This window comes from Xenopus laevis, chromosome 3L (genome assembly GCF_017654675.1).
Source record: "Xenopus laevis strain J_2021 chromosome 3L, Xenopus_laevis_v10.1, whole genome shotgun sequence".
Lineage (NCBI taxonomy): Eukaryota > Metazoa > Chordata > Amphibia > Anura > Pipidae > Xenopus > Xenopus laevis.
The window spans coordinates 5,881,305-5,893,084 of record NC_054375.1 but is presented as its reverse complement, the minus strand read 5'-3'; the positions used below and the strand labels follow the sequence as shown (position 1 = coordinate 5,893,084).

The following is an 11,780-nucleotide window of genomic DNA, read 5'->3' as shown; positions in this document are numbered from 1 at the left end:
AACTGCCTCTGGGCCTACCACATCTCCTCCAGGTTTGCTGTACAAAGGGTTGACTTCAGATGAGATGAGACTGACCAAATTTAGGCCTGCCAAATCTTCTCTTAAGAAGATAGTGAAAGGATGCCATAGACTGCAGAGCTCTGCTGCGTTAGTGCTTTATTGTACACACGACATGTTTCGAGTCACATGGACCCTTTCTCAAGTGTAACAATCACATGATCAAACCACATCTTATAGCCTTAATTGCCAAACAGTGCTCCTCCTCCCACCAATTAACTCATTAGTCCAGAGTAAAAGTGTAAAATAGGTAGAAAACATAGAACGTATAAAACGTTTAAAAGTCCCAGTGATCTCCAGTGAACATGTAGTGTCCAAGTGCCAAGGTTCCATATCTTCAGATACACTCTATAATAAAAGACAAAAATCCAAAAAATCTTTGTCCTGATGACCCTGTACTAATCCAGAGATGGGAGGAGATTTGTAACAAATGCAGTTTGGATTTAATGTTACTTACAATCGATAGGTTGCAAGTTAAAGTTCAGCCGATCCGTGAAGAAATCGAGAGGCTGAAAGTGGAAGTGAGGCAAAGTGAGTCAGAGGAGGCGGCACAGAAGACCTTTAACGAACAAGCGGAAACGCTGATTAAACTACGTGCTGCTATTACAGAGCGAAAGGCGGCGAAATTTGAACGGGATACACAAGATTACCTCCAACGGCGGGTGTACACTTGGAGAGAGGAGCGGAATAGGCAGCGGTGGGGGCGGAGGAACCCGAACATCGGCCTGCAAGCTCCTGAAGGAGAAGTGTATTTGACAGAGAGCCGTTACAGACACCCTCGAGGATATCCAAAAAGAGCACAAGGAGGATATCGGCGCTCCTATCCACAACAATATCCCCCACAACGGTATCCCTCTCAGCAGTACTCGAGCGATTACAGTGAACAAACGTCAAGCGAAGAGCTACTAGATTCGTCAGCAGACCGAGGAGCGGCACAATGTGTTTCTTTTCCTTTTTTAGGTCAAAGCCAGGCGGGCCAAGATGTGGGACCCGCAAGAGAGAACAGTACAAGAGGCAAAGGGCATCGAAAGAATCCCAGGGCCCCTCTTCAGAGGGAAGATTATCCACGCAGAACACAATCGTACAAGAGGTAAATCTTGTGGTGAACATTTCCTCATACAAACTGTCGGCGTATGAACAATCTGTGCTTAATAGGGGCTTAAGTTTTGTACCGACTTATTGCGGGGACGTGATTGATTGGGATATAGAGTTTAAAAAGTTTGTACGTAGTCTAAAACTGAAAATGTATTTTGCCAATGTACCAGCTGTAGAACAAACTAAAGAGGTGGTTAGAAAGTTTACCCAGCGGAGTGAATTTATGCCTGAAATAGAGAACGTCTCCCTAGATATGTTTGAGCATTTGGTTGGTATGGAGGTTAAGCATATTTGGGAACAAATGGAGCAAAAAAAACTTAGATACAATTTAACGTTAAAGGAAAAAAAGGCACTTGATGGGTTAAAAATGAATAAAAATATAGTAATCAAGAAGGCCGATAAAGGCGGTGCATTGGTAATAATGGACCATACAATGTATGTAAATGAGGCCAATAGACAATTGATGATGCCTGGACATTACGAAAAAGTGGGTTATAATCCAACAGATGAGATAAAGGAAGCGGTCGATTTAATGGTTACAGAGGCATTTGACAACAATGTTATTCCTAAAAATGTTAAAGATTTCTTGATTAATGCCCATCCAAAGATACCAGTACTGTATCTTCTTCCTAAGATACATAAATCTTTGCTCAATCCACCAGGGCGCCCTATAGTATCCGGCGTGGGGTCTATCTTAGAGCCTCTTGCACAGTTTGTGGATGCCTACTTACAACCAATGGTTACAGAGATTCCTACGTGTTTGAAAGATACGAATGATCTATTGTGCAGACTTGAGGACCTACCCCCTTTACCTAATGGTATAGTTCTAGCCAGTATAGACATTCAGAGTCTTTATACTTCCATTCCCCAGGAAGAAGGGATTAGGTATATCGAGGAAGCACTATTGGATACCACGGTTGATACCCAGTTGGTATACTTTTTGTTGGATTGCTTGACAATGGTGTTGTGTAAAAACTATTTCAGATTTGGAGGGGAGTACTATTGGCAGAGACAGGGGACCTCGATGGGTGCCCCGGTCGCCCCCTCTTTTGCCAATTTGTTTGTTCGCAGATTAGAGGAGAAATTCTTCCTGAGACACAGGTTAAGTGAACATATCATATTATATCTTAGATATGTGGATGATATCCTGATACTATGGAATGGGACCATGGATGGATTAAATGAGATGGTTAATGAAGCAAATGGGTCACACGAGACTATACAGTTTACGGTTGAAAAGTTAAACTTCCTAGATGTTCAACTCACTATTCGTAATGGGGCGATTAGCACTAACTTGTATAGAAAAGGAACAGATAGAAATAACTTACTCCATGCCCAGAGTTTTCATAACCCAAGTACCGTTAAAGCAATCCGTAAGGGTCAGTTTTTAAGGGCCAAAAGGATTGCCTCTACAGATGATGATTATAGAAGGGCTGGCCAGTCCTTAAGTGAGCGGTTTGTACAAAGGGGATATGAGTCTAAGCATGTCAAAAAAGTAATGGAGGAAGTAAAGTCTATACCAAGGAAAGAACTGTTACAAAAAAGTCGGCAGGTGAGACAGAAGGATAACCGGAGTATGTTTGTGTCCAAATTCGTTAGACATAGCAAAAATATAGAAAAGGTTATAAAGAAATATTGGCCTGTTCTCCAACGAGATAAGACTTTTGGGAAGTTATTTAAGGATCCCCCACGGTTCTGCTACAGGAAGGGCATGAGTATTAGGGACATGCTATGCCCTTCAGAGTTACCTATAGAAAAGAAACAGATGTTCCTGGGAATACAGAAGAAAGGTACCTTTCCGTGCTTGAATTGTGTCTGTTGCGCCTCGATAATAAAAGGGTCAAGCATTAATCATCCCACTAAAGGCAATAAACTAAATTTGAATGACTATGCCACATGTGAATCGAAAGGGGTCATATACATGTTGAAGTGCCCATGTGGCCTAGTCTATGTGGGGCAAACAATTAGAAATGTAAAAACCAGGATTAAAGAGCATAAAGGGGACATAAGGAATTATAAACCAGGATCTCAGACAGATACGACTGTAGCCCGACATTTTAATGAGGCAAAACATAGCCACGGGCAATTGAAATGGGTGGTCCTCGAAGTAGTACAACCATTAAGTCGAGGTGGTAACTTTAAGCAAAAGATGCTACAACGTGAAGCCAAATGGATTTCTAAATTGAATTCACTAGCCCCAGTTGGGCTTAATGATGCCTGGAGTTTGAAATGCTTTTTATAAGAATTGTAATATTTACTCTTATTTATTTCAGATATTAAGTGATGCCTATCCTCTCAGCTGGGGGTAAGGTAAGGGAGAAGCGATTGCTTTAAATCGTATTGTTTAATATAATAGTCTAATATGAATGTATCTCTAGAATAATTGTGGAAAGGCACAGTTATGCATGTATTCTTGGATTGTCAGGACAGGTAGATCCAAAAAAGGATAGTACCACCTTTCTTATGTGAATATCTATTTTAAATGTTTTTAAATTAAATAGCGGTTGTCCATTTTTTTGGACTAAGGTGATGTGGGTTTTTTTGGATTTTTGTCTTTTATTATAGAGTGTATCTGAAGATATGGAACCTTGGCACTTGGACACTACATGTACACTGGAGATCACTGGGACTTTTAAACGTTTTATACGTTCTATGTTTTCTACCTATTTTACACTTTTACTCTGGACTAATGAGTTAATTGGTGGGAGGAGGAGCACTGTTTGGCAATTAAGGCTATAAGATGTGGTTTGATCATGTGATTGTTACACTTGAGAAAGGGTCCATGTGACTCGAAACATGTCGTGTGTACAATAAAGCACTAACGCAGCAGAGCTCTGCAGTCTATGGCATCCTTTCACTATCTTCTTGCTGATGCCAATTGAGGTCTATACGGTGTGACCTTTGAAAGGAGTGCCTGCTATTGCACAGATTGGGGATAAGCTGGTAATTCGTTTGTTGGAAATCTTCTCTTAAGTCACTGACTGGAGTAGTACATTTTATTATTCCAGCTGTTTATCCTGTAGGCTCTTTCTGAGATGGAACCAACCAGGCCTAGGTCTGACAAATCTTTTCCTAAGTAGTTTAATTGGATAGGGAGTGTGTGATCTTCTAGGTCTACCATATCTTCTCTAGATTCGCTAGATAAAGTGGAGACTCCAGCTGAGACGAGGATGACCAATTAGTTTCTGGCGTCACTAGATGGAGTAATAAATACTGTTTCCCTTGTTGAGTGTTGGTCCTTCTGGAACTCTCCAGAGGTTACAGACATGTCGGACTTCCCAGAGGCCACAACATCTTCTCCATTGTCACTTAACAGGGCAGTGACTTCTAATGGTCTAGTGTGGCAATGGGGCTCTACACTGTTCCAGAGAGTCCACCAATCTCAGAGCACTCGGTGGGGGGTGCGCCATGGAAATGTCCTTCGATTTAATTCTATTGTCCTTGGGGCAAATAAAACATGAAAGTAGTCGCCCCAGCATTCTAGGAGAATGTCCAAGAAAAGGTCCCCAGAGCAATTTACTTATATTATTCTGTGTGATGTGTAGACACCCCTGATTCCTTGCATTCAGGACTCCCCCCAAGAAGCCAGCACCAGCTCAGAGTTGGACAACCCCTCAGTGACTTCTAATATCCTTATCATTTACAGTAGGGGGTACATTATCCCTTATAATACATGAGTGATACTCAGAGTTCCCTGTATAACTCAGCCTGCAGCCTTGTGTCTTTATATGGTCACAGAACAACCCCTCAGTGACTTCTAATATCCTTATCATTTACAGTAGGGGGTACATTATCCCTTATAATACATGAGTGATACTCAGAGTTCCCCGTATAACTCAGCCTGCAGCCTTGTGCCTTTATATGGTCACAGAACAACCCCTCAGTGACTTCTAATATCCTTATCATTTACAGTAGGGGGTACATTATCCCTTATAATACATGAGTGATACTCAGAGTTCCCTGTATAACTCAGCCTGCAGCCTTGTGTCTTTATATGGTCACAGAACAACCGCTCAGTGACTTCTAATATCCTTATCATTTACAGTAGGGGGTACAGTATCCCTTATAATACATGAGTGATACTCAGAGTTCCCTGTATAACTCAGCCTGCAGCCTTGTGCCTTTATATGGTCACAGAACAACCCCTCAGTGACTTCTAATATCCTTATCATTTACAGTAGGGGGAACATTATCCCTTATAATACATGAGTTATACTCAGAGTTCCCTGTATAACTCAGCCTGCAGCCTTGTGCCTTTATATGGTCACAGAACCCCTCAGTGACTTCTAATATCCTTATCATTTACAGTAGGGGGTACATTATTGACTATATATTTTATATGTTTGAATAAATAAAATACAAATTGTATTATTTTAACAAATGAGTCCAATTAAATTTGAGGGATTTCACTTTTTCGCACCATTAGTAAAGAACCAATTTATGTGCCATTTTTGGTGGTTATTCATATTGAAAACATTCATCTGTTGATCATAACGTGTTTTTACAAAAATAATAAAATATTTTTTATTATAAATAATAAAAGACGTGAGATTTTTGTTCCATGCAGTCAACCTTTATTATATGTGTTCTCATATTCACATCAGGTTCAGCGACCATTTTTGCCTTTTAATATAATACAATTCTTTAAATAACTTTACACAGAAATAGTATTCTTCACTTTAAATTTCAGCTATCAAACTTTTTTTTGGAATTTTTTTTTCATGTTTTTTTTTCAAGTTTCCATGCTCTCTAACCAAAATGGATATTTCCCCATTTTACAAATTTACATGAGAAAAGGAAAACTTAATAGAAAAAAAAAATCATAATAATAAAGGGCAAGATGCGGGGGGCTGAAGATGGTCAGCGGGGTGAATGGGTACAAAATTTGGAAAATAGAAAGAAACGGGGTGGGGAGAAAGAAAGGGAGGTTACCAGTCATAAAAACATTTTAAAGTACGGCAGAAACATCACGGAATTTCTTGTAACAGAAACAAAAAAATAAAACTTCTTTTAAAATAAATACAAACTCGAGACAAACAATTTTGTGTATTACAGCAGCTTAGAAACCCTGGGGACAAAGCGGATCCCGTGGAGTATCTGCCAAAATCATTTGTGGGACAGGTCAGGGTGGGAGAAACGCAGCACAACGGATTTGTAACATGTTGATAACTACGCCTCCAAATCGTCAAGATTTCTCAAAAAAAAATTAAAATAGAAATAAAATTAGAAAATCCTGACTATAAATTTCTCTGCTCAAGTGAAGGGAGAACGTTTTCACAGCTTTCAATAGTTTTCAGTAGGGGTTAACTGAACCCAGGATTTGGCTTGGAAATATATGCAAATTTGGGTTCAGAATTCTGCCAAGTCTTGGTGAAGGATTTAGGACTCAGCCAAGTCTTGGTGGAGGAGTCAGATCACAGCCCAGGCTTGGTAGAGGAGTCGGCCCAGCCAAAGCTTGGTGGAGGAGTTGAATTCCAGTCAAGGCTTGGTGGAGGAGTCGGATCCCAGCCAAAGCTGGTGGATGACTCTAAACTCAGCCAAGGCTTGGTGGAGTATTCGCAGCTCAGCCAAGGCTTGGTGGATGATAAGGAACTCAGCCAAGTCTTGGTGGAGGAGTCCGATCCAAGGCAAAGCTTGGTGGAGAAGTCTGATCCCAGCCAAAGCTTAGTGGAGGAGTCGGATCCCAGCCAAGGCTTGGTGTAGGAGTTGGATCCCAACCAAGGCTTGGTGAAGGGTTTGCAGCTCAGTCAAGGCTTGGTGGAAGATTCGCACCTCAACCCAGGCTTGGTGGAGGATTTGGAACTCAGCCAAACCTTGGTGGAGGATTTGGAACCCAGCCAAGCCTTGGTGGAGGATTTGGAACTCAGTCAAGCCTTGGTGAAGGGCTCACAGCTCAGCCATGGCTTGGTGGACAATTTGCAGCTCAGCCAAGGCTTGGTGGAGGAGTCGGATCCCAGGTAAAGCTTGGTAGAGGATTCACAACTCACCAAGGCTTGGTGGAGGAGTCGGATCCCAGGCAAAGATTGGTGGAGGATTCACAACTCACCAAGGCTTGGTGGAGGAGTCGGATCCCAGGCAAAGATTGGTGGAGGATTCACAACTCACCAAGGCTTGGTGGAGGCTTGGCAGCACAGCCAAGGCTTGGTGGAGAATTTAGAACTCAGCCAAGGATTGGTGGAGGATTCGCAGCTCAGCCAAGGATTGGTGGAGGAGTAGGATCCCAACCAAAGCTTGGTGGAGGAGTTGGAAATTGGCTGATTTAAAAATTTTGGATTTGGTGGCTGAGCATGGCAATCCCACAATGGAACGTGGGTAAAATATGTACTTATTAGAGTGTTCAAGCGATGATCATCCTTAAATGTCACAGGACAGATGTAGGGTCCTATTCTTTGAACAGGGATGGATTTTACATTGAATGGGAATGCAGTACCTGTACTTGATGCAAATATTTTCAGCCACACTTTTAAGGTGCATGTTTTCCATCTAAAAAGTTACATTTAAAGGGCCAGAAACGTCACACGTGATTACTCTGTACAGATGTCACAGCAATATCTACAAGGCAATGTTTCCTTTAAAGCTGTGCCAGTGTTGTGTTTATTTGCAGCATGTTCCCACTTCTGCGGTTACTGTTGCTTTAATAGGAAGTGCAAGTAAATGATTATGTATAATACAGCCACCTTTGTGTTTTAAGGGTTTCGCCAGGTGCCACCCAAGCACCAGTTAGCTTAATACATAAACTGTGCAAAAACATTAGGGATATTGGAAAGCAGGAAGGCGAGGAATAGCCTGTGTGGGTGGGGACTGATTAAGTAAGGGGTGTAGCGTTTACACAGGTTGGTTCTAGAATTTTTTAGGTAAAGGCTTTAGGTTTTTACCAACTGGCCCATGGCTATGGCTGGATATGGCCTGGACCAATGATCTGGAAAGTAGAGTTGTAACAACTGCCAATTTAGGGCACACCCAGTGGCATAACTAGATATTACGGAGCTCTAAATTATTTCTCAGGCCCCCAAAATGTCTAGATGGTGACTTGTTTTAGCAGTATTTATTGATATCGTATATGATTTATGGTCTCATGGGGTCCCTATACCTCCTGGGCCCCCCTGCAGCCTCAGAGTCTGATCTCTTGTAGTTACGCACCAATGCCCATCCTACAAGATGAAGACAGACCAACTGCAATCAGACAAGACTACAGCACATTCTGTCGAGGTCCCAACTGGTGAAAAACCACCAGCCAATCTGTATGTAGTGTCACTTGACTGGCAATAACCCACACCATGTGCCTGGGGGTAAAGGGCAAATATAAAAGGAAAACTTCAAGTAATCAGATAATGTGGTGACCCCAAAGTGCTTCAGAGTTCCCCTGCAACTGACAATCGGACACTGGTTTGGGGTAAAATAAATGGAACTCAAACCAAATAGGTTCCATTTATATTACCCCAAACCAACGAGCTTCCATTTATATTACCCCCAAACCAAAGAGGTTCCATTTATATTACCCCAAACCAAAGGGGTTCCATTTATATTACCCCAAACCAAAGAGGTTCCATTTATATTACCCCAAACCAAAGTGGTTCCATTTATATTACCCCAAAGCAAAGAGGTTCCATTTATATTACCCTAAACCAAAGGGGTTCCATTTATATTACCCCAAACCAAAGAGGTTCCATTTATATTACCCCAAACCAACGAGGTTCCATTTATATTACCCAAAATGAAAGAGGTTCCATTTATATTACCATAAACCAAAGAGGTTCCATTTATATTATCCCAAACCAAAGAGGTTCCATTTATATTACCCAAAACCAAAGAGGTTCCATTTATATTACCCCAAACCAAAGAGGTTCCATTTATATTACCCCAAACCAACGAGCTTCCATTTATATTACCCCAAACCAAAGAGGTTCCATTTATATTACCGTTAACAAAAGGGGTTCCATTTATATTATCCCAAACTAAAGCGGTTCCATTTATATTACCCAAAACCAAAGAGGTTCCATTTATATTATCCCAAACTAAAGAGGTTCCATTTATATTACCCAAAACCAAAGAGGTTCCATTTATATTACCCAAAACCAAAGAGGTTCCATTTATATTACCCCAAACTAGGGAAGCACCGAATTTAGGATTTGGTTCTGTATTCGGCCAGAATTCAGCCATTTTCAGCAAGATTCGGCTGAATCCTTGTGCCTGACCTAACTGAATCCAAATCCTTAAAATAATGTGACTTTTCGTCACAAAACAAGGAAGTGAAAAAATGTTTTGGCCACGTACAAAGTGCAAGGCTCTCTTTTCCCCTCCCCCCTATGCAAATTAGGGTTTGGATTCGGTTCATATTTGGCCGAATCTTTCACAAAAGATTCAGGGGTTTGGCCAAATCCAAAATAGTGTATTCGGTGCATCCCTACCCCAAACCAAAGGGATTCCATTTATATTACCCCCAAATCGTTCTTCTTGCTTATTGTCCTGGGGTGTCAGTGGTAGAATTGCTGCCTCTTCTAGGGAGGCAATTAAAGCCATAGGGCTTGTTGGGTCTGATACTAGGGATGCACCGAATCCAGGATTCGGCCTTTTCAGCAGGATTCGGCCGAATCCTTGTACCTGGCCGAACCGGATCCTCATTTGCATATGTAAATTAGGGGCAGGTAGGGAAATCATGTGACTTTTCATCACAAAATAAGATTTTTTTCCCACTTTTTCCTTTCCTGGCCCTAATTTGCATATGCAAATTAGGATTCGGTATTCGGCCGAATCTTTCACCAAGGATTCGGCCGAATCCCAAATAGTGGATTCAGTGCATCCCTACCTGATACACATAGGGGCTAATTGGGATCAATGGAAGTGAGCCATCTTCAGCTTGGCAAATGCCTGCAGAACTACAACTCCCTGGTCAAAGGCCTCCCAGCACTTTATAGAGGCTCTAAGCTGTAAGACTTGCTTGAACATTAATAATATCCAACACTAGGGGGGTCTCTCATTTAGCTGCTGCTCCTATAGTATGCCGGTACCATCTGTGCTTTATACAGGGGGGTTTGGGACAATGGTTTGGCAATACACAGACAGCAGAGGGGGGTGTAAAATCACACATTTAATCCTTCACAGCTTTACCATTTATTGCACTTTTATTTCATTAGAACAACCCCCCTCCCCCTGCTTCATCCTTAAGTCCAATATTTCTTGCCTACAACTCAGTGGCCCAGTCTCACCAATGGAATCAGAGTCAATATTTAAAGGGGAAATAAAGCGAGACACTTTGCACGTTTTAGTTTCCTTTTAAAGCAACAGCGCTGGTATACGGCAGAAAGAGAATGAATGGGGACTCTATGGATGAATGGAATGCAGAATGATTGGTCCCAATTTCAGACTGTCCATTGATCTCATATATTGGAGGGGAGGTGCTGCTCAGAAAAGGAACAAACCATACATACCCCAGGGTTAAATTGCTGCTATAAATCACTCCCGTATAAATATTCCCAGCCTTATGTGTCCGCCCCCCGGTGCAGCCAGAGTATATTGTAAGCCCCCAGGTCGGTATCGAGTCGCTAAAGTGCAGTGCAATGTTTTTGCCTCTTTAAGAAAAAAAAATAACGGTAACATCCGAGCTCTAAAAACAAAAACTAAAGTCAACCAAAAAAAAAAATGAAAGAATCCTAAATAATCGAAGGTGCATAATGGCGACTGGTCAGTCCAAAACGGCGGCAATATGGTGAATTAAAGCAAGCAACCTAGGCAGTAACCCATAGCAACCAACCAGTGTTTCGCTTATCTGATTGGTTGCCATGCGTTACTGCCCAGGAGCAAATTTGCCCAATGTTAGTGGGTATGTACAATGTACGAAGCACTAGACTCCTCCCACAATGGACGATTACATCTGAACGTCTGCTGTTTGGTCCAACGATCCGTTATAGTAGAGCAGCTGAAGGGTTACGGATCGTGACTGGTATTTGAAATAATCTGTACAATGATGGGGTCTTTAAGGAGGTCGCAGAGCGAATGATCATTTACATACAGCGAGCACACGTCCACATACAGAAGCTGGTGCTAGGAGTCAGAACAGGGAGTGCAGGGCAACAGTAAGGCCTGACAGTGACAGCGGAGACTACAGCTTCAGTGTTGTATCCCAGTGTCCCCCAGTAAAAGTATATTCCCGGGCAATTAGGGGCCCAAGGGTGCAGCTAAGGGGTCTGGGTTCTGGGTCAACAGACTGGATAACACTTTAAAGGATAAGTAAACCTTAAAAATAAGTGAATGTAAAACTGATGAGGGGGCACTTTTGCCATTTACATTATTTATTTTGTTTTGATTCCAAGATATTAAGGGATACATGTGCTGTTAATATGAATGAATTTTGTTCCAACAGCGCCACCTGCTGGTCAGTTTCTGACCAGTCTGACCACCAAGTAGTCAAGGAAGTTGTCAGGAGAAAGAAAGAGGCTGCTCTGATGTTCTTCTGCTTAGGAAAGATTTGAGAAAGGTTTCTAATTTTATTCCTAAGCAGAAGAACATCAGTCTCTTTCTTTCTCCTGACAACTTCCTTGACTACTTGCTGGTCAGACTGGTGGGAAACTGACCAGCAGGTGGCGCTGTTGTAACAAAATTCATTCATATTAACAGCACATGTATCCCTT

The 11,780-nt window shown here is 41.8% G+C and overlaps 1 protein-coding gene across 1 annotated transcript; it reads left to right on the top strand.

Annotated features, from left to right (window-relative positions):
* Positions 1-448: 448 nt before the first annotated feature.
* LOC121401368 lies at positions 449-3,983 on the top strand. The gene is made up of 3 exons (XM_041585898.1): positions 449-1,147; positions 3,426-3,462; positions 3,718-3,983. Exons 1-2 carry the CDS (start codon positions 504-506, stop codon positions 3,430-3,432), a joined length of 651 nt encoding a protein of 216 aa, XP_041441832.1. The 5' UTR covers positions 449-503; the 3' UTR covers positions 3,433-3,462; positions 3,718-3,983.
* Positions 3,984-11,780: the final 7,797 nt, after the last annotated feature.

What these genes read in the sequence shown, in the direction of transcription:
- LOC121401368 (XM_041585898.1), top strand. Translation starts at nt 504, where the DNA reads ATGTTACTTACAATCGATAGGTTGCAAGTTAAAGTTCAGCCGATCCGT.